Source organism: Panthera pardus, unplaced genomic scaffold (genome assembly GCF_024362965.1).
Source record: "Panthera pardus isolate Hobbes unplaced genomic scaffold, ASM2436296v1 HiC_scaffold_24, whole genome shotgun sequence".
In the NCBI taxonomy this organism is placed as follows: Eukaryota; Metazoa; Chordata; class Mammalia; order Carnivora; family Felidae; genus Panthera; species Panthera pardus.
Window position 1 is genome coordinate 129,230,340 of NW_026526810.1, and position 26,573 is coordinate 129,256,912.

The window sequence follows — 26,573 nt, forward strand, 5'->3', positions numbered from 1 at the left end:
CAGGCGCCCGGGGTGTTGCATTTAAAAGTATACATCTGAGTTTGCGTAGGAAGATTCACATCACATGCCTACACCTATCCAAGAAAAGTGACCTTATAAAAGAAATACAGCACAGTGTTAGCGGGGCGATGAAAACTGGGGGGGAGTATTTTCCCATGCCCTTCTGTATATTTTCTGGGTTTTCACACGTTCCTCAACGAATATTTCGTAAAAGATAACAGTGGAAAAGGAAAGTTGTTTTTTGTGGTGCGTGTGTGGGTGGGTGTTATTATTATTTTTTTTAAAGGAACAAGTTAGGAACCATTCCCGTAACTGGATTATTCCAGTAGGCCTAATAAACCCAGGTTACCAGAAATGATTCTTTGGCCATCCCACTCCAAAACGGAACAGTTGGGTGTCCCTGCCAACATTTCCCAAGAGAGGGGAGGAGTTCTTTGCAGGGATAAATGTGTCAGCACCCACGAAAACCCAGCACTCCGGGCGGGCGGCTTTGGGATCGGCTGACTACATCCAGCTCAGAGGCAGGTAATTCGTGACACTGTGCGTGCCGGGAGCAAAGGAACCCACTTTTCTAGGGTGGTTCTAGGCATTGGCCTGGAGCCTGGGAGGCAGGAGGGAGCCAGGAGGGAGCCAGGGACGGCTCTGGCGCTGGCCCCGAATGCCACGCCCTCTGAGGACAAGTCCTCTCTCTGGGTCTGGGTCTTCACCCCTGCAAAGGGTACCACGAGAGCTTCTGTGGCCCTTTCTGCCTCCAATACGCTTGGATTCTGACTCTAGCCAGCTGGGTACCCCCATACTCGGGACCGACAGGGCCCCAACTCCGCCGAGGGGCCCGAGGGGCCTCCCCTTGTCTGGCACAGGGCACTGCCCTCACCGCGTGGCACAGACAGAACTGTTGTACGGGGTCCCTCCGGGCAGAGGCCACGCGGTCTCGGTGGGGGCTGCTTCGTGGCTCCTCTCCCCTCCAGCGTCCCCGGCCAAACAGACAGGCAGGCTGTGTCTGTGCAGCAACCGAGAGGACGGGCTGCTGAGAAACAGAGCCAGCCTGCTAACTTGCCCAAACAAAGTTCTTTTTCTCCAGAAATAATTTGGGAAGGAGGGGGGGGGTAGGGGTTGGGCTGTTTAACGCTTCCAAAGAAACGGTTGCAGCAGCCGAAGGGTAAACAAAGTGTTAGGCGATTCAACTGCCACGGCCCCTGGTGCTTGTCTGAAGGTGTTTCCAGGCCTCTCGATGGAAAGGGGTTCGACCCCCTCCTCGGCCGCCCCTCCCTCTCCTCCCCTCCCCAGCCCCCTCCCCATCTCAGAAGCTGCCCTTTTCTCCTCTGGACTCTGGGACTGAGTGGGCAGAGCCCGAAGGTACATAATCCTGTTTGCTGTGGTCACCGGCTTTGAACCCCCCCCCCCCCCCCGATCTTTCCTCCATTCCTTCTCTCGGTGGAATCGTTGCTCTGGCTTAGCTGGTAGTTTCAGAGTTGGGGGTGGCGTGTGGGGGGAGGCGCACCTGCTATGAGCCGGGCCCCTCCATCGCTTCACAAAGCTAACAGAGGCAGAGACTAGAACACAGGCCACACGGGGGGCAGGGGGAGGCGGTCGGGACACCGTCGGGCCCTCCAAGACTTAAAAGAGCTTTGTTTTCCAGAGTTGAGGGCAGTTGGAATGTCACCCCTCTTGGCTTTGGGGCTCCTGGTGGCTGGGCTCTGCCCCGCTGTCCACTGCCTCCTGGGGGGCAGGCTTGGCCCCGAGATAGCCACCCAGGAGGTCCAGCACACGGGGCCGCCCTTGGACAGCCTCCGATTGGCCTCCAGCAACACGGCCTTCACCTTCAGCCTCTACAAGCGGTTGGCTTCAAAGACCCCCAATAAGAACGTCATCTTCTCCCCGCTGAGCATCTCCACCGCCTTGGCTTTCCTATCCCTGGGGGCCCGCGGCACCACCCTCACGGAGATCCTCGAAGGCCTCAAGTTCAACCTCACGGAGACCCCCGACACGGAAATCCACCGGGGCTTCCGGCACCTTCTGCAGAGCCTCAGCCGGCCCAGCGACGAGCTACAGCTGAGCGTGGGCAACGCCATATTTGTCAGCGAGGGGCTGAAGCTGCTGGAGAAGTTCAGGGAAGATGCCAGGGCGCTCTACGCCTCCGAGGCCTTCTCCACCAACTTCCAGGACTCGGCTGCCGCCGAGAAGCTTATCAACGACTTCGTGAAGAATAGGACCCAGGGGAAAATTGCGGACTTGGTCAAGGACCTTGACCTGCACACAGCAATGGTCCTGGTGAACTACATCTTCCTTAAAGGTGAGTGCCCGGCTTGGGGTTTGGAAGGAAACGGATCAGATCTGATCTCTTAGTTCTGCTCCGGCGGGGCCGTCTCTGGCCTGGTGTAGCAAACCGTGTTATTAGGGAAACCCTCACACAGCAGGTGCCCTTGGTCCGGGGTGGGCGGAGGGGAGGAGGCGCGGCACCAAGGTCCCTCCCTGCCTGTAAGCATGGGTTTTCCAAATGATGCTGGGACGGGCCCAGTAACCCTTGGACTGAGTCAGAGTCAAACTTGCCTGCTCACCAGAAGGCAGGTGCTGCCCTTTCAAGTCGCTCTTGGGTGGGTGGGCACTTCAGCTTCTTCCTTGAAAAGATGCCTTTGGACATGCTCTAGAAGCCCTCTGCCAGTGCCACACCAGTGGGACCATTCTGACCTGGACTGGGTCCTGCCCAGGGACTCAGCCTCTGGGAGTCCCACCCCGTCTGGGGGTCATGAACACAGGAAGACAGTGCGTAAGGAGCCTGGCCAACCCAGGGTTCTGTAATAACAGGGGAGGTTATGCTCCCCTATAAGCTTTTCTTTTAAGTTTATGTATTATTTTGGGAGACAGAGAGAGACAGAGCAGGGGAGGGGCAGAGAGAGGGAGAGAGAGAATCCCAAGCAGATTCTGCACTGTCAGTGTGGAGCCCGATTCAGGGCTTGACCTCACGAACCGTGAGATCATGACCGGAGCTGAAAATGAGAGCCGGCCGCTTAACCGACTGAGCCACCCAGGCACCCCCAATCCTCTATGATCTTGAGGGTGGTACCAGCAGGGTCACCATTCTGGGGAAGCGCCTTGGGGGAGGGCAATATCCCAGCCAGGACCCCTTCCCAGATTCTGGTTGGTCCAGTGCCCCATCCCATGGGTAGAAACCCAGCAAACACAGACCTCAGCCCATAAATTCGGGAGAGACGGAGTGCAAACAGAGTCAGCCTTGGGGAGCAGCAGTCCCAATGGGGACAAAACACAGATGAGACCCAAAGCCTGATCATGGAGTCAGGGAGCCATCAGGTGTCTGAGAGACAAGAGCTGAGGGGAGACACAGCAAGTCTGCAGGAGGGGCTCTGGCTGGGTCCCCGGCCCCGGCAGGTGAAGGCCTGGAACCAGATTTCTCTATAAAACGAATGTGGGCCAGATGCGCCCTGTCTGTTCTTTGTGTCTCCTGTGTTTTCCCCTCCTACCACCCTGCTCGGTCCAAGGATTTTCTCCTCCAAATTCTCCTCCCCAGGGACACGCCAGCCGGTGGGCTTCCCCCCCACCCCCCACTCTGGTGCCTCTATCAATGAAGCACAGGCCCGGGGGTGGGGGAGGGGTGGGGGGGGCTGGCTTTCCCAGCAAAGGAGCTCCCACCCACCCCGCTGAGTGCTCCAGTCCTCCTGGGGACAGAGACCTGTGCCCTCTCCTCGGCTGACCTCCGCCCTGCCCTCACGTCCCCACTTGGCCCCTCGTTTCAGCCCGTTTGACGAGGCTGTGCGCGTGTGCAGACCTCCGGGCGAGGCCGAAGACCGGGTGGCCAACTGGCGGTTGCGAGCGTTGTCCCTTTCAGGGGGCCAGGGGTTTCCCATTCCTCCCCCGGCGGCAGCGCTCCGGGGCCCCTCCCCCCTCTCTCCCTGACCCCTCCCCGTCTCTCTTGCACCTGCTCGTCCCGGCTTCCGGCAGGTGTCTCGCTCACCACAATGAACCGGATCTTCGTTCCACGGCCCCTTCCCCGTCCCGACCTGTGGGGCTCACCCCTGTCTCCGGCGGCCCGCCCGCTTGGCCGCCCCAGGCAGGGCCGCCCCTAAGAGGCCAGTGTGGGGTGCCTGGCGGTGCGCCCCCGGGGAACCCGGGCAGAGAAGGGGTAGAGGCCCGGCAGCCCCGTGTTCACGGAGCCCTCTGACCTTCAGCCAAATGGAAGACGCCCTTCGACCCCCACAATACGTTCGAGGCGAAGTTCCACGTGAGCAAGAGGAGGAGGGTGACGGTGCCCATGATGGACCTCGAGGACGTGGCGGTGCCTTACTTCCGGGACGAGCGGCTGGCCTGCACCGTCGTGGAGCTCCAGTACGCCAGCAACGACAGCGCGCTCTTCGTTCTCCCCGACGAGGGCAGGATGGAGGCCGTGGAGGCCGCGCTGCAGCCAGAGACGCTGAGGGGGTGGAGACATTCACTGCGGCTGAGGTGACTGCCCCTCCCTCCTCCTCCGACGCTCTCCCCCACTCCCCGTGTCCCCAGCATGCGGGGGCCCCCTTGATGTCCCCGGCGGGGGCTGCAGTGCTGGGAGAACCGGTCCCAGCACACGTGGGGCTTGGGGTTACCTTGCCCTTGGCCCATTTACTCCTCCATCGCATAGGTTAATTGAGCAGCTACGATGGGCCAGGCACTAATTTTAAATAGGTAAATTGTTCAGTATGTTGGACCTGAAGAAATGAAGGTGTGGGGGTGGAGAATAGAGCAGGGTAAAATGATTAGGAACACTGAACCCACCAGGAGGTGGTTAGTGATTTGAAATAGGATTGCCAGCAGGTGATATCTGAGCATCGGCATGACCAGGTGTGAGGGACCGAGCCCTGTGGGTATGTTAGGGAAAAGCATTCCTGGCAGAGGGAACGGCCAGTGCGGAGCCTCCGTGCAAAGCCTGGTCTGCCTGACGATTGGTGAGGCGAGACAGGCTGGAGCAGAGGGAGAGTTAGGAGAAGTCAGGGGGCCCCGCGGGATGGCTCTGGTCAAGCAGGGCCATGCAGACGCCGGGGAAACCGCAACTCTCCCTCCTCTGAGTGCAATGCGGAGTCATGGCAAGATCTGCGCCAAAGAGGGAGTGACCTGAGCACTGTTTTAAAAAGACCACCCAGGAAGCTGAGTGGAGAACTGACCGTCGAGGACAAGCATGGAGGCAGGGGGACCTGTTAGGAGCCCAGTGCCGCAATAAGCTTGAGAAGTGGTCAGGGGCCGGGTCAACCTGAGAGTCGAGACGGGCTGGGACACGGAATGCGGAAGACCAAAGTCAAGGGGACAAGCAAGGCAAGGAGCGTCCTGGGCCCGGTCCCCGCGGTGGGGACACGGGGCGGCAGTCGCGGGTCAGATCCCTGGAAGCCCCACGACACAGGGACCCCGCTCTCTCACCCATGTTGCAGGTTGCAACGCTTCCTTCCTCCAACAGCAAATAGCCGCTGCACGGCAGGGGCTTGATGATCGGGTGTCGACGGGTAGGATATTCATCACACGCCTTTAATTTACAAAGCGCTGAGGAAATATACGCCTCTGCCCTGACAGTGCGGAGCCTGCTTGGGATTCTCTCTCTCTCTCTCTCTCTCTCTCTCCGTGCCCCTTCCCTACTCAGGTTCTCTCTCTCTCTCTCCCCTCCCCCCTCAAAATACATAAATAAACTTAAAAAAAGAAGAAGAAACTGAGGAAATGAGTACTTACTTCCAACAAGGTGGCTGGAAAGGAAACCAGGGAAGACCACGCTGGGAGGCGGGAGAAGGTGAGCATTGGGTCAGGCAGGTTCACCTTAAACTTTCTCTTTTCCCAGGTGGATAGACAACCTGTACCTGCCCAAGTTTTCCATCTCCAGCAGCTATAACCTGGAAACCATACTCCCCCAGCTGGGCGTGACGAAAGTCTTCACCAACCAGGCCGACCTGTCGGGAATCACGGGGGAGAGGAACCTGGCAGTTTCCCAGGTGAGTCTTTAAACTGTACTCGACTCCTCCTCCATATCTGAGCTCGAATGGTAAAGGCCGGGCGGACGTTTGGGTCCTCTTGAATTTGCATAAATAAGTCACTGGATTTCTCATTATCCGGCTCCCTTCCCCGGGACTTGCGCAAGCCCGGGAGAGCTGGGCTGCAACCGTGTTGAAAGCCGGTCCCCACCTCCCCTTGCCATACAATGTGACACGGAAGCCACGCGTCGGGGAGCGCTGGGATGGAATGAGAGGTGGACCCCATCCCGTGCTCCACCTTTTTAAAAAAAATGGTTTTTTGATGTTTATATTATTTTTGAGACAGAGAGAGACAGAGTGCAAGCGGGGGAGGGGCAGAGAGAGAGAGGGAGGCACAGCATCCGAAGCAGGCTCCGGGCTCCGAGCCGTCAGCACAGAGCCCGAGGCAGGGCTCGAACTCATGAACCGTGAGATCGTGACCTGAGCCGAAGTCGGATGCTCAACCGACTGAGCCACTCAGGCGCCCCCCGTGCCCCACCTTTTACTGCCAACAGTGGCAAATAATTACAGTGCTGGAGCCCTCAATTTTTCATCTGTAAACAGGGGTGATGGTTCTTGGCCAGTGTGCAGTGCCCGGCAGAGGAGGGGAGAGGGACTAGATAATCACAGCCACGGAGCAATGGTGATGGAAATGCCCCAAGGGTGTGAAAGGAGAATACAGGGACCCTTGCGCTACGCTTCTGGAAACAAGGTCCCCAGATGAAGCGGGGCGTCTGAGCCTTCCGCTCTCCTCCACGCCCCACTTTCCAAAGGGTGCGGTGATGGAGAGATGTGTGCAGAGGGGCCCGTGTGGTCCAGGGATGTGAAGCCCCATGACACCCAAAGTCGCCAAGGGGCCCGAGGACATTTCAGATGGAGCAGGAGAGGTGCTAAAACCAGTGGGGCCCTTCCTGTCTGCAGGGATGTCTGCGGCGGCTGCTTCAAGGCCGAGAAGCTGCCAGAAAGTTGCTCGCGAGAAAAATGCCTCGTATGACCCTTGACCCTCCCTCTACATTATATGGAGTGGTTTTGGGGGGCAGCACAGTCCCTGGACTCAGACAGAGAGGCACTCAGATCAGGGTGCCCTTCCTCTGTGTCTCCATGACCCTGAGCCTCAGTTTGTGCATCTGTGCGTTGGGTCTATGCAAGACCACTGACAGGGTCGTCGGGAGGAACAAACAAACAGATCTGGCTGAGCAGCACAGTGACAGGCCAGGGTAGATGCCCCCTCGGGACTCTCGAGCAGGCTGTTCACCTCTTGCCCACCCCATCTGCGGTGGCTGACGGTCTCGCGTTCCCGCAGGTGGTCCACAAGACCGTGCTCGACGTGACCGAGGTGGGCACGGAAGCAGCGGCGGCCACGGGAAGCAAAATTATGTTGATGTCTGGAAAAATTGGCCCACTGACCACTGTGAGCTTCAACAGACCGTTTCTGCTGTCCGTACTCAGCAGAGACACCCAGGACATCCTCTTTTGGGGCAAAGTCGCCAACCCCAATCAAGCCTAGGGCCCCCCCTCTGAGGTGCCGGGCGCCCGGGTCTCCAGACGCAGCCTGGCCTCTGTGCACCAAGGAGCCACATGCCAGGCCCTGCCTGGCTCATCCTTTAGACGGTGACAGTGACTCTGCCTGGTGGCTTCCACCTGCACAGGGAGCCTGTGGACTTTTTGATCGGAGGCTCTGAGACCTCCAGACAGCAATAAGCCACCTTTCTCGGACTGGACGCTCTCCTTGTGCCTTTCTACCCTGATCTGCCTGACTCCACGGCCCTGCAGCTGCCTGTGCCCAGGGGCCAAGCCCCAGAACCTTCCACCGGGCTCAGTCTCACCCAGGCTCTGGGCCCCTCTGCTTGCGGCACTCGTGGCCAAGCCCACCTGGACCTCAGGCCCGGGACGGGAGGAGAGCCTGCGGCCTGGTTCTCTTCTGTGGGCTCCCCTGTCCCGGGTTCCAGTCTCGCTTTTTTTCCCTCCCCTGGGCCCAGATGTGTCTACGCATGGACCCCCACCCCCAACCCTGACCACATCTGGCATAGCCCCTGGACCTCTGGCTCCCGGGCCTTCTCTCCTCCAGGATGCCTCCTTTTACCGCGCCCCCCCAGCATGCCCAATCCAGGGAGAATAGTTGGTTTGTAGGTTCCCGGCCGGAGTTCCTCGCCTGCCTCACCAGTCCTGAGTCCTCTCCAACAGATGAAACCCTCAGCAAGCAAGTGAGCCATAAAAGGACAACTGCAGTTAAAACCTATAGGTGATTCTGAGCCCCATTTTATAAATGAGGAAACTGAGGAACAGAGAGGCTCAGTAATTTCCCCCAAGCCCACACAGCTAGGAATTATTGCCAGCGGGGTATTATCCCAACCTACTAGATGTCAAGAGGACCGCTCCGAGCCACAAAGAGATTCTGCCCTTGAAGATTCTCGCGGTGATGGGGGGCCTGGGTGGCTCAGTTAAGCGTCCGACTCTTGGTTTCAGCTTGGGTCGCGATCTCACGGTTTGGTGAGTTTAAGCCCCGTGTCAGGCTCTGTGCTGGCAGCGTGGAGCCGGCTTGGGATTCTCTCTCTCTCTCTCTCTCTCTCTCTGCCCCTCCCCCGGTCATGCGTTCTCTGTCTCTCTCAAAATAAATAAATAAACTTAAAAAAATAAAAATTTAAAAAAAACATTCTCTCTCTCTCTCCCTCTGCCCCTCCCCAACTCATGGTCTCTCCCTCCCTCTCTCTTTTAATCTAAAATAAAAAATAAATAAAATAAACAAAGAAGAAAAGATTCTCACAGTGATGACCCTCACAGACTTGGAATCTGCTGGGCAAGACTGATGGTGAAGCAAGGCTCTGGAAGCTAAGAGCAAAGCACCGAACTCAGGGAAGTCAGAGACTTCCTGGAGGAGGTGACCCCTGTGCTGTAATCGGAAGAAGAGTAGAAGGCGGTTGAGTGAACAGAGAGGAGGGTGTTCTGGGCAGGGGAAGGAGATGGAGGCACTTTCAGGAAACCGGAGGCTGTGGGACAGCTTGGACCAGCGAGCAGAGGGGCTTCTAAGGGGAGAGGGCTGTGGCAGGACTGCTGAGGGCCTGGCGGCTCAGCGAGGGTTCTGGAATGGTTTCTGAGAGCCACCGGCAGCTTTAAAGGAGTTGAAACAGGGAGCTGATGGGAGCAGGTTTGCACACTAGAACGCAGACACTGGTTACTGTGCAGAGAAGTGATTAGCGGCCTGGGACAGGGGTGTGGGCTGGGCATGGCAGGTGTTTCGAAGGGACAAAGGCACGGCTGGAGAGAGAGAACAGGGACGGTTCGCAGGCTGTGATGACAGCTGATGTCACGTTACGGGTGGATTCGCAGGAGACGGCCAAGGGATTCGCTTCAGAGGTTTGGGAGAGAAATCTGGGCTGGGGCGTAGCAAGCGGTCAGGATCTGTCCCCCTGGATGGGCAAGGGAGCGTTGAGGGGGACGAGGCCCCCCCCAGAGTGAGTGCCACGGACTGTGAAGAGAAGGGCAGGGAGAGTGGCCTGAGTTGTCACCCCAGGACCAAGAGGAGAGCTGCGGAGGGGACAGGGGGTAGGGCTGAGGAGTGAAGCAGGGAATGAATGAACCCAGGGGATGAGATGGTGAGCAGGCCCCATATCCTAAGCCCTGACTGTTCTGCCCCCAGATTACGCACTTGTGACTCAGTCCTCTAGATGGGACGTCGGCCTCTTCCCCACCCCACGCAGGTGGTGAAGCTGGGAGATCCCTCCTGAGCTCTCATTCGCCCCATGGGAGAAATCACAGGCTGACAAGGGCTCTCGAGGCACCAAGCGGTGCCGCCCTGGGAGAGGAGTCAAACCGTCCCTCTTCCTGCCTCCGGTGCGTCCAAACTGGGATTTCTTTTTTGCTCCAAGGATGTTCTGGAGCTTTCCCACTGGACTCTTAGACTGTTCACAAAGACTCTCCTGTCTGTGGGTGATGGTCCAGGTCAGCGCTCTCCAGGGACTCTGAGACCGCAGCCAAGAGGGCTGGAGGTCGGTGTGACTGTTACCTGACACATGGGTGGGCGAGATGCCTCCCGGGCCCCTCAGGGTATGGCGCAGGACCCCAAAGTCCCCCCAAGGGCATTCGGTCCACGGAAGGGTGCCAAGTCTTGCTGTCGAAAGAGAGATACAAGCGAGGGGCATCTTATCTGGCCATCTCACTGACGTCACCCACAATGCTTTTGGCGTCTGTCCGAAGAGTGGTGGGTAACAGGGCCCTATCACAAACGGGCGACTCGCTGACTAGGTTATGCTTCAGCGCCATCGCTCTGCCTGCACAGGGGAGGATGCGTGGTTGGGGGCGGGCTGGGGCGGGAGAGGAGCAGCAGGATGGCCAGATGTTGTAGTCCGAGCTACGGAACTGGGGAAGCGTGCAGAGAACGGGGGCTGCCCGGAGAGATGTCAGCAGGTGCCATGACGAGGACTTAGTGGCTGGTTGCACAAAGGACGGGAAAGAATCGAGGCTGACACCCAGGTTGCTAGGTCGGGAGCTCGGGAAGCTGGAAACGATACCCTGCTCTGGGCGCTCGGGATTACAGAAAGAACATTCTTCTGCAGGAAGGCGATGAGCTCAGATGCGGACGCGTGCGGTTGGAGATGCCCGTGGGTCACGTCAGAAGAGATGTCCGTGTAGATCTGGAGGGTAAGAGGAAAGGAGACGGGTGGCACGGTCAGCGTGTTGACTGAGACAGTGAGCGGAGACAGATATCTTAGGGAGCGCGCGCGGGGCCGAGAGCCCAGAGGTGTCCTTAACCAAACACCAACGTCTGAGGGAACAAGCAGACCACAAGGGAGGCCGCAAAGGAGGGTGGTCTCGTGAAGGCCCAAGGACGAGGGTGCCACAGCAGAGACGGATGGCCAGCACGGAACGGGGGCCGAGCAGTCCCAGGGCGAAGGATGAAGAGCGTCCTCTAGAAACGTCCCAACACTGGTCCGAGGGCGACTTTGGCAGGAACCACCACGGGGGAGGGTGAGACCAGGAAGTGGCGGTGGGGGCTGGGCAGACAAGCAGTCGGGGAGGGGAGTCTACACCGTCAACATCGCTCCGCCGCTGTTTGGCATCGAAAGGCAGGGAAGAGGGGACCTTGAGAGTCATTTAGAAAACGTGAGGATTGTCTTTCCATTTTTTTTTTTTTTTAATTAGAGCAAATGCAGGGGCGAGGGGCAGAGGGAGAGAGGGAGAGAGACTTACGCAGGACTCCATGGTCAGCGTGGAGCTCAAGGCAGGGCTCGATCCCATGATCCTGGGATCCTGGGATCATGACCTGAGCCGAAATCGAGAGTTGGACGTCCAGTCAACTGAGCCACTCAGGTGCTCCTTGAGAGTGTTTTAATAATAAAATTCCAAACGCGAGTTTGAAGACAGAAAATAGAAGAAGTTAGTCGTGGGTGGTGAAATGGGGGCTGGATGGGACACCAAGCACAGGAGGGGGAGCCCTGGGCCCCACGGGTGGCACGCCATTCTAGGGAGAAGACACAGAGGGCAAAAGCATGACTCTAAGCACCTTGGCGGAAAGGTGAGGGAGCGCCCCTCAAATGGCTCCTACTTTCCCCTGTGCTGCAGAGAGGAATGTTCCCTACTGAATCCATCTTGGGGAAGCAAATGAACCAGAGGTCTGGGGAGGGGGAGACAAGGAGACATCAGGGAATCTCCAGGTTCTGGTAGGTGTGATTAGGGTGACTTGGGTCCCATGTCACTGACCCGTGCAGGTGCATGGTTGCCGGGAATCTCGCGAGTCCAGACACAGACCCAAGGGGGTGGACTGCGGGATCCTACCAGAGTCAAAGTCTGCCCTGCCTGCAGGGATGGGGGAACCACGGGCAAAGTGATTCCATGTGAAAATAATGACCCAGAGTCGTTGGTATGATAGGATTGTTGTCCTCCAGGCTGCAGAAACAGGAAGTAATGACAGGGAGGCTGATGGGGAAAGAAGTGGTGTCTGGAAACGAGATGGTGCTTGGAGTTTGAAGAGGCGATGGTCCAGCGAAGTTGTGCACGTGGGATGATCTGTCTACTGGTGAAAGGCTTACGCTTGCCCAGCATTTTATACAGATCTATGGGTGGAGAAATGTGGGGGAGGGGAAGGATGGGGAAACGTGGAGGAGGCGGGGAAATGTGGGGAAGATGGGGAACTGTGGGGGAAGGGGGAGGATGGGGAAATGGGGGGAATGGGGAAATGGGGGAGGGGAGGATAGGGAAATGTGGGGGAGGGGGAGGATGGGGAAATGGAAGGAATGGGGAAATGTGGGGGAGGGGGAAGGATGGGGAAATGGAGGGGAGTGGAGGGAGGATGCCACGCATCTTGTTCTCCTCTCTCAAGCTTCTCGGACCTTCCCTCCCACCACGCAGCTATCCAGGCTGACTTCAGAGTCAGCTCAACTCTTGGATTGACGCTTCAGAGTCACACAGCCTGGGCCACATTACCCGACGTCGCTAACTGTGGCCGCCTCTGCACCTAACTGATGGGGGGGCATCTACTCTACGAGACCATCAGTGACGGCTATTGCCACCACTCTGACTCTTACTGCCACTTCCCCTATCCCCCGCAGGTCACAGGCTGGCTTCCCCGGCCACCCCACTGCCCACCAGAAGCCTGCACTGACACCCAGGTGTGGGATGTTCCACAGCCCCCAGGGAGCTGCACGCGGCTGCGGTTGAGCTGGCCGAGGAGGGCACTGCAGCAGCCACAGCCATGGGCACCGAGAGTCCCTCGTCCTCGGGGCGCCCGGTGGCTCAGTGGGTTGAGCATCCGACTCTTGATTTCGGCTCAGGTCATGATCCCAGGGCCGTGGTATTGAGCTCCGGGTCGGGCTGAGCATGGAGCCTGCTTAGGATTCTCTCTCTCTCCCTCTGCTCCTCTCCCCTGCTCGCTCACTCTCTCTTTCAAAGGATTAATTAATTAAAAATAAAAGAGTCGCTTGTTCTCTGGAAGGAGGACCCGGTGGACCGCGGTGGGTTCCAACAGGCCCTTCCTGGTGGCCATCAATCCCTCAGCCACCCAGAGCACGCTTCTTCCGGACAGAGTTGTCAACCCCAGTAAGCAATGCCGTTGCCATTGCAATTTGCAAAGCAAAACGTCCTGGGACTTGCAAAGCAGGTACACCGCACCCAGCCGTGACCCACAGCACACACTCTCCGCGCCCAGAGTGTATTACATCCTCCTGTTCACACCCATGTGTTCCAAGACAAGGACCCAGCCAGCTGTTTTACGAGTAACTGCACAGACTCATGGGTCCCAAAGCTAAAACCGCTCACGACTGGCCTCGTCCCTAAGCCCTACCGAGTTCTGGAGTGCGGAGTGATCCAGGGAGGCTGGCTAGTGCTCCCCGAACCTCCACGATCTGTGTGTGAAGCTCTGGGAAAATGTGGGAGCCGGAGATGTGATCGGCGCTGAGACCTCTGGCTTCAATACACTCCCTTCCTTGGAGCAAATACTTCCTTTGCACAATTCTACACTGCTCTCTCCCTCCACGGCGAGGAGGCGATAGAAGGAAGTGAGGTGAAAGGCGGCAGTAGACCGAGCAGCAGATGGGTGTCTGACGGAGGAAAAGGGACATTGTCAGACACACTTTGGAAATATCACTGATAAGACTGAGTGATCAATTACTCATGGAAGGGAGGGACGGTGAAATAGAGGTGACACTCTGGAACAGGACCCAGCCCCAAAGAGGAATGGCATACATGGGGTGCCAAAGCACGGAGGAACCTTGGAAACATTATGCTAAGTGAAAGGTGCCAGACACAGAAGGTCACGAATTACATAATTGCATTCGTCCAAAACGTCCAGCCTGGGCAAGTGCATAGATTCGGAGAGCAGATGAGTGGTTGCCAGGTGCTGGGGAGCTGGGGACGGGGGAGAAGGAGGAGCACTGCTTAACAGGTATGGGGTCTCTGTTGGGGGTGCTTGAAATAGTTTGCAACTAGATGGCAAAAGTGGATGCACAGCATTGTGGGTGGACCTGAGGCTGAATTGTATGCTTTACAATGGTTAATTTCATGTTATGTGAGTTTCACCTCCCCAGACACAGAGGAGGCTTGGAGACACTTTAACTAAAGGCTGTGTGAGATCTGAATTCAAACACATCAACTGTAAAAAAAAAAAAAAAAGAAGAAGAAGAAGAAAATATTGAGGAACCAGTTAGGGGAAACAATGGCTTGATGTGAAGGAAGTAAGCACCTTTTTTTCAAGGCGTGATACACTGCTGTGGCTGTGATTTTTTTTTTTTTTAAATCTCACAAGTGAAACGAAATGATGGATAGGATTTGCTTCAAAACAATCCAAGGGAGAAAAGGGATTGGGGGTAAGGAAAAAATGATACTGGCTTCACATGCCTCGTAACGGAAGCTGCTACAGGTATGTGAGTTTCCTTATGTCTTCTCTCTACCTTTTGTATTCGTTTGAATTCTTCCACGACAAAAATTTGAAACAAAAGAATCCCTGAGGGCAGGACTGTGACTTATTCTTCAAAACGGAACGAATGAGTGAATGAATGCAACGAATCTCATGCCAGACCCCTGCTGTATCTTCCCTTGAATGTACATCAAGAGGAATAATTGAAGACCCCAAGAAATCAATAAAAAGGGACTGTGTGGGTGTTTATGTCCAGGCAGTGGATGAACACAGGAAAAGTAAAGGAATAATAAGTCTGGGGGAGAATTAAGTCTGGCTCACACATCTTAACCCATGTAAACCCTGTCTCCGCACTCAGTGGGCAGGCTACCTTTATAAACCATCCCTGCCACCAAGGCAGCTCAGGAAGGACAAGGCATTTGAGTTGCAAAAGTGTCATTAAATACGCTTTCTGCTGAGTATATATTGTTTCTGTTCGTGCTGCATTAAAGTGGAAAGTTCTATTGGCTTTCCTGGAGAACTGGTTATTGCAATTAAAAAAAGAAACAAAAACAACACTACAAAGTTCAGCTCCCTGCACTTTATAACCCAAGCTCCCCGCAGGCAGGAACTAAGACTCGGGCATCTGTGCTCCTGTGCTGGGCACAGTGTCTGGCAGGAAGGGAGGCCTCAAGTCTTCTGGGGGCCCTCCCTGTGCCAGGTCCTGGGCTGGGTCGGTGTGGTGCAAAATCACGTCGAATTCCTATAGCGCTGTGACGAGGAGATTCTTAATTCCACCCTGCAGAGAGCAGACAGAGGCCCCAGGGGGTAAAGTGACTTGACCAAGGTTGCTCGCTCCCACACAGAAGCAGAGCCTGAGCCCAGCCTGGGTTGCCAGGTTGTCTCCTGGCACCGTGAGGTGCTTCCCGCACCTGCTCTCCTCAGGAGCGTTCTGCTAGTCCAAGACCAGGGATGAGCAATGGGGCTCAGACAGGCTAAGTGAGTCACCCAGGGTCACACTCCAGGAGATGGTGGAACCAGGATTTGAAAGGGGTCACCTGGAGGAAGTGCTCTGAGCTGTTGGATGAGACCCAATCTCTGTGTGTGAGCGGGAAGCAGGAGGGTTGGGATGGAGGGGACAAAAGGGACCCCCTCAAAGTCAAGGGGGCCCCCTCCCAACCCACAGGAAGCAGCTGGAGAAGACTCAGCTGACTTGAGATCTGTGGCGCCTCCGGGACCCAGGGGTGAGCGTGGGGGGAGCAGGATCATTGCCTCGGGGGCAGATGTTTGCTTGGGTGTTCATCTCATCTCCTCCTGACTCCACCCCCCCCCCACCCCCAGGCTCTGGGTTCAATTCCTGACTCCACCATTTACTAGCTCCTTGACCTTGGGCAAGTGGCTTAGAGCAGGAAGAATCTCAGGGCAGGAAGATCCTTAATGTTCTGCAAAAGAGCCAAGAGAATTGTATGCCTCATTCCTCAATCACACCCCTTCATTCAGCAAGTTAATCCAGAGCGCCTCATATCTGTACAGGGCTTTGTGGGTCTCGAGGGATCTTGCCTCCCAGGATCTCGCTTGATTTCTCACCTGGAGGAGGCAGACAAGACTGAGATTAAAATTCCCATTTTACAGATAAGACAGATTTTTTTAATTTTTATTTACTTTGAAAGAGAGAGAGAGAGAGAGAGCAGGAGAAGGGAAGAGAGAGAGAGAGAGAGAATCCCAAGCAGGCTCTACACTGCCAGCACAGAGCCCAACGTGGTGCTTGAACTCACAAACCACGAGATCATGACCTGAGCTGAAATCTACAGTTGAACGCTTAATCAACTGAGCCACTTAGGGGTCCCAAGGCGTATTTTTTTTTTTTTTAAAGAAGAAAGGTTAAATCTGTAATCATCGAGACAGTCTAGTATTGGCATAAAAGCAGACACACAGCTCAATAGAATAGAATGGAGACCCAGAACTGGACCCACAAATGTATGGCCAACTAATCTTTGACAAAGCAGGAAAGAATATCCAATGGAAAAAAGACAGTCTCTTTCACAAATGGTGCTGGGAGAACTGGGCAGCAACATGCGGAAGAATGAACCTGGACCACTTGGCTTACACCATTCACAAAAATAAACTCAAAATGGATGAAGGACCCAAATGTGAGACAAGAAACCATCAAAACCTTAGAGGAGAACACAGGCAGCCACCTCTTTGACCTTGGCCGCAGCAACTTCTTACTCGACACGTCTCTAAAGGCGAGGGAAATAAAAGCAAAAATGAACTATTGGGACCTCATCAAGATCAGCTTCTGCATGGCAACAGAAACCATCAACAAAACTAAAAGGCAACCGACAGAATGGGAGGAGATGTTTGCAAATGACATATCAGATAAAGGATTAGCATCCAAAATCTATAAAGAACTGATCAGACTCAACACCCAAAAAACAAATAATCCAGTGAAGAAACGGGCCGAAGACATGAATAGACACTTTTCCGAAGAAGACATCCAGATGGCCAAAAGACACATGAAAAGATGCTCCGCATCACTCATCATCAGCGAAATACAAATCAAAACCACAATGAGATACCACCTCGCGCCTGTCAGAATGGCTAACACGAGCAACTCAGGCAACAACAGATGTTGGCGAGGATGCGGAGAAAGAGGATCTCTTTTGCATTGTTGGTGGGAATGCAAGCTGGTGCGGCCGCTCTGGAAAACAGTGTGGAGGTTCCTCAAGAAATTAAAAATAGACCTACCCTATGACCCAGCAATCGCACTACTAGGGATTTATCCAAAGGATACAGGAGTGCTGGTTCATAGGGGCACATGTACCCCAGTGTTTATAGCAGTGCCATCGACAATAGCCAGATTAGCGGCGCCTGGGTGGCTCCATCGGTTAAGTGTCTGACTTGAGCTCAGGTCGTGATCTCATAGCTCATGAGTTCAAGTCCCGCATTGGGTTCTGCGCTGACAGCTCAGAGCCTGGAGCCTGCTTCAGATTCTGTGTATGTGTGTCTCTTTTTCTCTCTGCCCGTTCCCTGCTCATGCTCTCTCTCTCTCTCTGTCTCTCAAAAATAAATAAACGTTAAAAAAAATGGCCAAATTATGGAGAGAGCCCAAATGTCCGTCAACTGATGAATGGATAAAGAAGATACCACGGAATACTACTTGGCAAGGATAAAGAATGAAATCCTGCCATTTACAACAACGTGGATGGAACTGGAGGGTATTATGCTGAGCGAAATAAGTCAGGCAGAGAAAAACAGATATCATCTGTTTTCACTCGTATGTGGAACTTGAGAAACTTAACAGAAGACCATGGGGGAGGGGAAGGGGAAGAAAATAGTTTCAAACAGAGAGGGAGGGAGGCAAACCATAAGAGACTCTTAAATACAGAGAACAAACTGAGGATTGATGGGGGGATGGGGGAGAGGGGAAAACGGGTGATGGGCACTGAGGAGCACAGTTGGGATGAGCACTGGGTTGTTGTACGTAAGCGATGAACCACGGGAATCTACGCCCGAAGCCAAGAGGACACATAACACTGTATGTTAGCCAACTTGACGATAAATTATATTTAAAAAAAAAAAAAAGAAGAAGAAAGGTTATTTTCCTGATCCAATAAAGCATTACTCAAACACACATCTGGGCATAGTTATCATAGGTTATATGCAAGCGTGTTTACACACACACACACGCACCCCCACGCACACACGCACACCAAGCATGAAACCCCTAAGTATATGCCAGGCCCAGTGCATGTGTCATTTGTGTGGAATTCTCTTCACAGCCCGACAAGGTAGACATTACGTCCACTTGAAGAACTGTGCGAAGTTAGGCAACCTGCCTGGCATCTCAAAGCCAGGCAGGAGAGCCACGCCGGCATTCCGAGCAGCGTGTATCACAGCGATGTCTTTTCTCTTAAAAATTAACCACTTCTGGGGCACCTGGGCGGCTCAGTCGGTTGAGCATCCGACTCCGGCTCAGGTCACGATCTCCCGGTTCTTGAGTTCGAGCCCCGCGTCGGGCTCTTGTGCTGACGGCTCGGAGCCTGGAGCCTGTTTCCGATTCTGAGTCTCCCTCTCTCTCTGCCCCTCCCCTATGTCTCTCTCTCTCTCTAAAATAAATAAACATTAAAAAACAAATAAAAATATTAACCACCTCTGAGAGAGGTCGAGGAGACCAGAGAGGCAACAGTATGCCAGCAGTAGGATTATACCAGCATGAAACTATTATGCTGCTGTATTAGAAGTATCTGCATTTTACAAGCAAGGAGACAGCCGCTCAGGGCCACCAAGGGCTCTGCACCCCCAGCATCTCACGGGTATTAAAGGACAGGCCGGGAGTGAGCTATGAAGCTGGGCTTGGCGTCCAGAGTGTGGATTCCCATTCACAAGGGCTTCCAGAAGGTGACCCCTGAGCCCATTCTTGGCTCTTTCCAAGAGTGAACCAGTATTTCTCTTCCCCTCAGCCGGTGGATGCAACCCTTTGACCCAGATGCCGCGAGCCCAAGGGACTTCCTTGTGGATGAGCACAGAGCTGTGCGGGTCCCCACGATGAAACGCAAGTCCCTCCACCCCTTCCTCCGTGCCCCCCAGATGGACCACGCCAGGAACGTCACCAGCTTCTTCATCATCCCCAACAGGGGCAGGCAGCACGGAAGGCAGTCTACAGGACCCCCAAGGCTGGACTCTAGGATAAGGAGCCGGTCTCGGGAGCTCTGGTTAAAACCCAGCCCTGGCCTGTGAAGTCTCCAGGCAAACATGTGACTGTCCCCAGAGAGAAGCGGCAGCTACAAAGCAGCTTAAAATCACAGCACCCCGGTTCATAGTTGTTTGAGCAGATTTTACAAAAGCTGTTCAAGACTCGTCCTTTAGACGATTTCTGCCAATAGAGCCAATTTGTGCGAAAAATCACTACTATAACAAGATAATTAGTGACTTTTGTCGACTGAAGGCAAAAACGATCAATGTTATGGAAAATACAGAAAGCTTTGTGAGTTACCTATGTCTTTATTTCCCATCTAAACGTTATTGGTGCATCAACAGACACCCAGACATGAGCGACAGTAATTAAATTCGGTCACCTTTGGTGTTTTGCTGATTTGCAGTCGCACGAAACTGCGGCTGTGGGTGGGATTTTCAATTCTACTGTTTTGAACGTATCCTTTTTCTGTTTACTTCCGCAGCTGGTTTTGGCTTGATTGAGAGCTTGTGAGTCTCCGGATACGTACGAAAGCTGGCCGTCTTTTGTACGTGGCCCTCAGAGGGCCGGGCTAGGAGGCAGCCAGGGTCTCCCATCTGTCCCCTCTGGGTGGGGGGTACGGTATGCGAGGTATGATGTCAGGAAGAAAATGTAGGCAAAGCCTGGACTCCTCGTGCCAGACAGAGGGGGTTCCAGAGCAGAGAAGGGCCCTCCCCGCTGAATGGGTCGTCCGTCATTCATTCTCCAAGCTTCTATTGAGCACCCACTGTATGCTGGGCACTGGGCATGAGCTCGTACACTTACGTGGTCAGAGGCGGGTGCTCTGTCCCTGCAGGACACCCTGTGCAGAAGACGGGGTCTTTGATGCCAGAGGTCCCAGCGAGGAGGGGCCCTGACATCACCACTCACTGCTCGGGTGGCCGCCGTGAAGGGCCAAAGCCCCTCGGGCAGTGACTCTGGGCATATAAGGAGAAATGTTGTGGGATGGGGCTGTTTTGTGGCTTATAAGGAAGGAAAGTACCAGAGCAAGTCAAACCAACATGGAGCGTCGGGAGGAATGACCGGAGTCTGGGGCACCCACCTTGACCCCCACGCCCCCTGGGCAAGTTCAGCCCTCCAGAGAAGAGTGAGCGGGAGGAAAACTCAGCCTCTAACCAACCGCTTTGCCTGAGCTCCTCTGTTGTGTGGACCGGGTTAGGCTACACCCAGACGTCAACAGTCCCCAGGGAGATGGCAGCCCGAAGGCCTGTCACGAGGGCTTCTCTCTGTACCCTTCCAAGGACCCACCGGAGCCTCAGCCAGGGTGGCTCAGTGGGGAGGAGCTGGGCTCACGGTCCCCCTGATTTCTACTTGCACTTTGTGGTGGGTTGGGAAATCCCGCCCCTCAGCTCACCTCTACCAACTGGAGGCCCTCTCACCTGCGAATGGGGTAATGTTGGTGCCCACCCCACAAGCATGAAGGTGAGGTGGGCCAGTGGAGGAAAGCACTGAGAACAGTCCCTGGGCCACGGAAGTGCTCTGGAAAAGGATTCTGTTAACGCTATCTGGAGTGAGCTGAACAATGGCCCCTGAGAAGACCTGTCCACGTCCTAACGCCCAGAACCTGTCAACATCCCTTACGTAGAAACGGGGTTTTCGTCGATGTCATCAAGGATCTTGAGATGATCATCCTGAACTATTCAGGGGGACCCTGAATTCAATGACAAGTCTTTCTAGGAGACGGGAGGAGACACACACACAGAGGAGAAGGCCACGTGAAGTCCGAGGCAGAGACGGGAGGGTTGACCACCGGGGATGCTGACGGCCAGCGTTAGCCAGAGACGAGCAGGGATTCTCCCCCTCGTGCTTCTGGCGGGCATGTGGCCCCTGCTGACATCGGGGTTTGAGCCTTCCGGGCCAAGGAACTGTGAGAGAATACGATTCTTTTGTTCTAAGCCCCACCCCTGTTTGTGGTCGTCTGTCCCAGCAGCCCTGAGAGAGTACACTCCCCGTGTAGGCACTCTGGGACTGACGCTGTAGCAGGGGGTGTTTGTTGAATGAAGGCCCGTGTGGGGCTCCAGACGCAGCAGGGGTGACCTGAATCCCCACCCCTGGGGTCAACAGTGCTGTGTCCCTCGAGTTCCCCAGATGCAGGAGATCTGTTCGGAGCCCCATCCTCCGGGGTTGGCAGACAGTCTCCTCCGGCCATCTGGGGCTCTTCCCTGGGACTCTGCCATCTGAAGTCCTGCTAAACCGCTCCCTGTCCAGGCTTACGGGGTCCCGGGGGACCACCGATCATAGCTCTTGGCTTTGGGGCATTTCCATCTACCCCCGAGCCACCCCTTTCAAGCTTTGACAGCCCCAAGCCTCTGTGAGAGGGTGAAGTGGGGGTGTCCTGCTCAATGCACCCACCCACCCCCCTTTCTGGGGTTTAAGGAAACTGATCCGGCCAAGTCCCTGTGCCCCATCCACACCCGGACGGCTGATCCGGTCCAAGCCCCGGCATGAGCTCAGACGTCCGCAATACCAAAGTAGGGAGGTGCCGTCTGGCTGTCTGGTGACATGGCCCTCGGTCCTCTGATGCCAGATTCCTGCAACAATGCAATTCGCTGAAGTTGTCGGCCTTCCCGGCCAAGCGAGCACACGACAGCGGCCATGCTGGGGGTAGGTCGTCCTGCCACGCGCAGGGTAGTCTAACACGGACCCTGCCCCCGAGGAGCCCATGGTGGAGCTGGGCACACCGGGGCAGAATGTGAGAATGTGACGGAGGGCGAATCGAGGACAGATTTAGGCTGCTGGGCCCTGTGACCCGTCTCTCCCGGCATTCTGGTTTTAGCGCCCACCTGTCATGCCTATAGCAGACGGGACCGTGTCTGAGCCACTCCTGGAGCCTCCAGACCCTGAGGCCAAGGTGGGCAATCAGGGGACCCCGACTGGCTGGAATCCCCGGCAGACCTGGGCTGTTCGCACACGAGGAGCAGAGGAGAGAGGGATGGAAGTCGGGGAGAGAGGTGTTAACACAGAGCACACTCTGACTTCCACTCACACGCGCGCACGTGCACGGAGAGCAGGCTGGGCCAAGAGGGAAAGCAGGACCCCGGAGACAGAGGCCGAGAAAGGCAACAGGGAGACAGGAGAGAAAATTTCACAGACTCCCAAAGCAGGGCAGAAGAAATTGTTTCCAGAGGCACTTTGGAGCGGGCCCCCCTGCCCCCTACCGTCCCATCACTCAGCAGGTCTAGAGGTCCCCTTGCAGCTGCCAGCACTGGGAGGAGGGGGGTGGGCAGGGGCGGACGGGGCCTGCTGGAGAAAATCTCTCCAAACCAGGCTTGGCATCCGGGCCTCTGATTGCCCTGAGCCTGGGGGAGGGGTGGCAGAGAAAAGTGGTCCAATATGGCCAGTGCACACGCGTACCCCAGATGCCCATCTGCTCGTTACGAGAGGCCGGGTGGGTAACCCGAGAGCCCCGAAGGTGTGGCCCTTAAAACCAGGCCCTCCTTCAGCCTGGGTGGGGGTGGGGGGGCTCCGTCTGCCAGATCTGGGGGTGGCAAAACGAGAACACAAAAAGCTCACGTGCTACTCTAGAGGAAATGCGGCGCAAAGTGAGGAGATCCAGCCGAATCCCTCCGTCTCTGTCTTATTAGAGCGAGATCAACCCTTTTAACGAATGAAGTGTGCATACAGCACGGTTGACCGTAAACACCGCAGTGTGCATCCGGTCACTGGGCCTTTTCCATCTTCCACAACCACAAGTCACGCCCATTCGATAGCAATAGTAACCCGTGTCCCCCTGCCCCCAGCCCCTGGCCACCTGCATTCCACCTCTTTGCTTCTGTGAGTTTCGCTACTTTCCATACCTCATGTAGGTGGAACCCTACGGAAGTCGTCCTTCTGCGACTGGTTTATTTCACTCAGCATAATGCCCTCCAGGTTCGTCCGCGGTGTCACAGAACACAGAATTTCCTTCTCGTTTAGGACTGAATAATACTCCATTGCATGTACGAAAAGGAAACCTACAGAATGGGAGAAAATATTGGCAAATCATCTACCTGATAAGGGGTGAATATCCAAAGTGTATAAGGTGCTCCTATAATTCAATAGCAAAAACGCAAATAACCCTACTAAAGAATGGACAAAGGACTTGACTAGACATTCAAGAAGACGCTAAAGATGTGCACATGGCCAGCGGGCATATGGGAAGATGTTCAATGCCACTCGTCATCAGGGAAATGCAAATCAAAACCACCATAAGGGGGCGGGGCGCCTGGGTGGCTCAGTCGGTGGGGCGGCCGACTTCAGCTCAGGTCATGATCTCACAGTCTGTGAGTTCGAGCCCCGCGTCAGGCTCTGTACTGACCCTGCAGAGCCTGCTTGAGATTCTCTTCCTCTCCCTCTCTCTCTGCTCCTCCCCTGCTCTCTCTGTCTCTCTCAAAATAAATAAATGAACTTAAAAATGTACTAAAAAAAAAAAAGAAGTAGAGCTACCCTACGATCCAGCGATCCTACTGCTGAGTCTATATCCGAAAGAATCGGAATCAGAATCTCACAGAGATGTCTGCACTCCCTTGTTCATCGCGGGATTATTCCACAATAACCAAGAGGTGAGAACAGTCTAAATGTCCACCGGCAGATGAACGGATAACGATTCCCTCTCGTTCTTTTCCTCTTTTATTATTGCTCATCTAATGTTAGAGCATCTTATGCCCCTGCTTTTCAAACACAACGCTTCCCTAGGGGGAGCACGCCAGGGCGCGACGGGGCAGCGGGGGCCAGCGGGTGGCTCGGCGACCCCGGCTTGCCCCCAGCTAGGCGGCCCTGCTCCCCCGTTATTGAAGTCAGGTTTCAACTGACAAAGAGGTTGCACCGCTAAACATATTTAAAATGTAAACAATTCTTAATGACCGTATTATATAACTCACTATTTCCCCAGGGAGGGGGATGTGGCTGGTAGTGCCCCGAGGCCTCCTGGCCCGAGTAAATAAGAGGCTGGCCCAGGGCACAAGGGTCAGGCAGGCAGGGGTTCCCTCCTGAATTCTGCCCTTTTTGACTGCATACCCTTGTGCAAGCTGCAGAACGGGCTTCCTGTTTCTTTCTTTTTTTTTTTAAGTTAATTTTTTTTGTTTTCAGACAGAGAGAGAGGGAGAGAGAAAGAGACAGAGGGAGAGAGAGGCTGGGGCAGAGAGAGAGAGAGAATTCCAAACAGGCTCCGCACTGTCAGAATGGGGCCTGATGCGGGGCTTGAACTCACAAGCCTCGAGATCGAAATCCAGAGTCGGATGCTCAACCAGCTGAGCCACCCAGGCGCCCCAACTGGCTTCCCATTTCATGGGGATAGCCTGATGCCTCCTTCCTGGGGTTGTCGACAGGGTAAAAAGAGTTCTAACCCTCAAACACTTAGGAGCCCGTAGGCTTGGCAGCCTCGGGAGGCAGAGCTCCCGTTACCTGGGGTGGGGACCCGGGAGACCTCGTAATGGCTCTCAGCTTGACCACGGACACCTCACCACCTCTCACTGCCCACCCCTCATCTGCTCAGCAACAACGTTGGTCTAGAGCAGTGGTTCCCCACTTTGCTGCACAGTAAAATCTCCTGGGACGTTTGCAAGGTGTTGACCTCCCCACCCCCCTGCCCCAGGCCTCACCCCTACGGCTTCTGACATCACTGGTCTGAAATGGGCCCGTGCATCAGTGCTTTCCAGAAGTTCCCTTAGGGATTCTCGAATGCTAGCAGAGCGGAGAACCACTCCTCTGGCTAATCTGAAGCCCCCCTTCCGGTGCTTAAACTCTGGTTAGACTTGACTCTGTTCCAAAAATACCCGATAAGGCACCCGGTGGGTTGCAGGCACTTCATTAGGCGTCTGGCCCAGGGATGCGCTCCTTCATTTCGCCACCCAGGACATGCCTGATATGGCTTAAGCTGGGAGTTGTCGAGTAAACTGCTTTTCTTCCTTTGGGATTAACCTGCTTCCCTCTTGCCAACTTTCCAGAGAGACGAACTTTGTAAATAACAACCCTGTGGCTCAGGTTCATTGTCCTATGATCTCTAGAGGTTAAACATGGGAAAGCAAAAATGTCTGTGCACAACTCTGACTCGCCCTTATGTTAACATTGGGTCATGCCTATATCCCACCTTATCGTTGCTTCCAATTTAATAATTGTGAAAGGGGCCAGAGGAACCAAGGACTTTCATGCCCACAAATTAGGAGAAAGAAAGAGAGAAGAAGAAGGAGAGGGAGAAGAAGGAAAAAGAATGAGGAGTCCCTTTTCACACAGTAGCAATATGTTAACAAAATGGTCAAGAACTAGCCGAGAAGCATGTGGGCAGTAGATGGGGACAATTTTAAATGCTGCTGAAGAACGTGAGAACAAAAGAAGGAAAGACACAACACAGCCTTGGGCAGGAAGGCCCTACCTCACAAAAATGACAGTTCTCCCCAAGTTAAGATACCAATTTAATGGAAACCCAACAAAAAGCACCGACAGGATATGGTCACTAAATTGGATGACTCCAACATTCATATGAAAAAGATAAACAAGCGAGAATAACAAAATCCTCAAAAAATAGGGAATACTGGGCCGGGCAGGGGGGTGGCGAGGGGAGACTAGTCCTACCAGATACTAAAACATAGAAAATCATAATTGAATAATATTAAAGCCATACAGCACGTGAATAGACAGACCCATCATTGGAACAGAATAGAAACTCTGTAATAGTCCGAAATACGTAACAGAATTTAGACCACGATAAAGAAGGCATTTCAGATCAGTGGAGAAAAGGTGGATTCGTCCTTAGATACAGCTGAGAGAACCACGTTGGCATCTGGAAATAAAGAGTTGGATCCATAATTCTTGCAGTGATCACTGAATCTGTTCACAAACATTCCGGTTCTCCTCTCCTTCTGACCATCTGATTTGCTTTGATCAACGAAATGGGAGCGTAAATGTGTTTCTTTCAAGAGGAACCCTTAAAGAGTCAAGGTTTTGTATCGCCATATATCTATGTTCTTGCCATGGTAGCCAGTGATGTTCTCTGTCCGCTGGGTCCTAGAGCCCTGAGCTAATACGAAACGGACATGGAACACAAATGAACATCGCAGCATACGTTACCTTACCCTACCTGGTGCATTCACAGCATACACCAAGATAAATTTCATAGACATTTAAGGTTTAAATGTAAAAAATGAAACCTAAAAATGCTAGAAGAAATCATGAGAAATCCTAAAATGCCTATGACTGGAGAACACCTTTCTAACTAACATATAAGAGCCCCAAACCAACTTTTTTTTTTTTTTTTTTTTTTTTCCCAAACCAACTTTTAGAAGATTAGTGAGTTTAAATTCATACGAAGAATTGCTGCGTGACAAAAACTGCCATGGGCAGAGTTAAAATACAAAGGAAAAAACTGGAGGAAATACTTAGAACTCATATCACGGAGAGAGGACTAATTTCATTTATACATAAAGAGTTCTTACAAATCAATAAGAAAAAGACGGGTGACCCAATATAAAAACTGACCAAAAATATCAATCGATTTCTCACAAGAAAGCAAATTAACTTGGCTCTTACGCTTATGAAAGTATCATTCGGGTTAAGAAAA

The 26,573-nt window shown here is 54.2% G+C and overlaps 1 protein-coding gene across 1 annotated transcript; it reads left to right on the forward strand.

Annotated features, from left to right (window-relative positions):
* The first annotated feature begins 431 nt into the window (after positions 1-431).
* On the forward strand, positions 432-7,694 carry SERPINA3 (serpin family A member 3). The gene is made up of 5 exons (XM_019462179.2): positions 432-525; positions 1,640-2,293; positions 4,185-4,458; positions 5,810-5,960; positions 7,282-7,694. Exons 1-5 carry the CDS (start codon positions 447-449, stop codon positions 7,483-7,485), a joined length of 1,362 nt encoding a protein of 453 aa, XP_019317724.2. The 5' UTR covers positions 432-446; the 3' UTR covers positions 7,486-7,694.
* Positions 7,695-26,573: the final 18,879 nt, after the last annotated feature.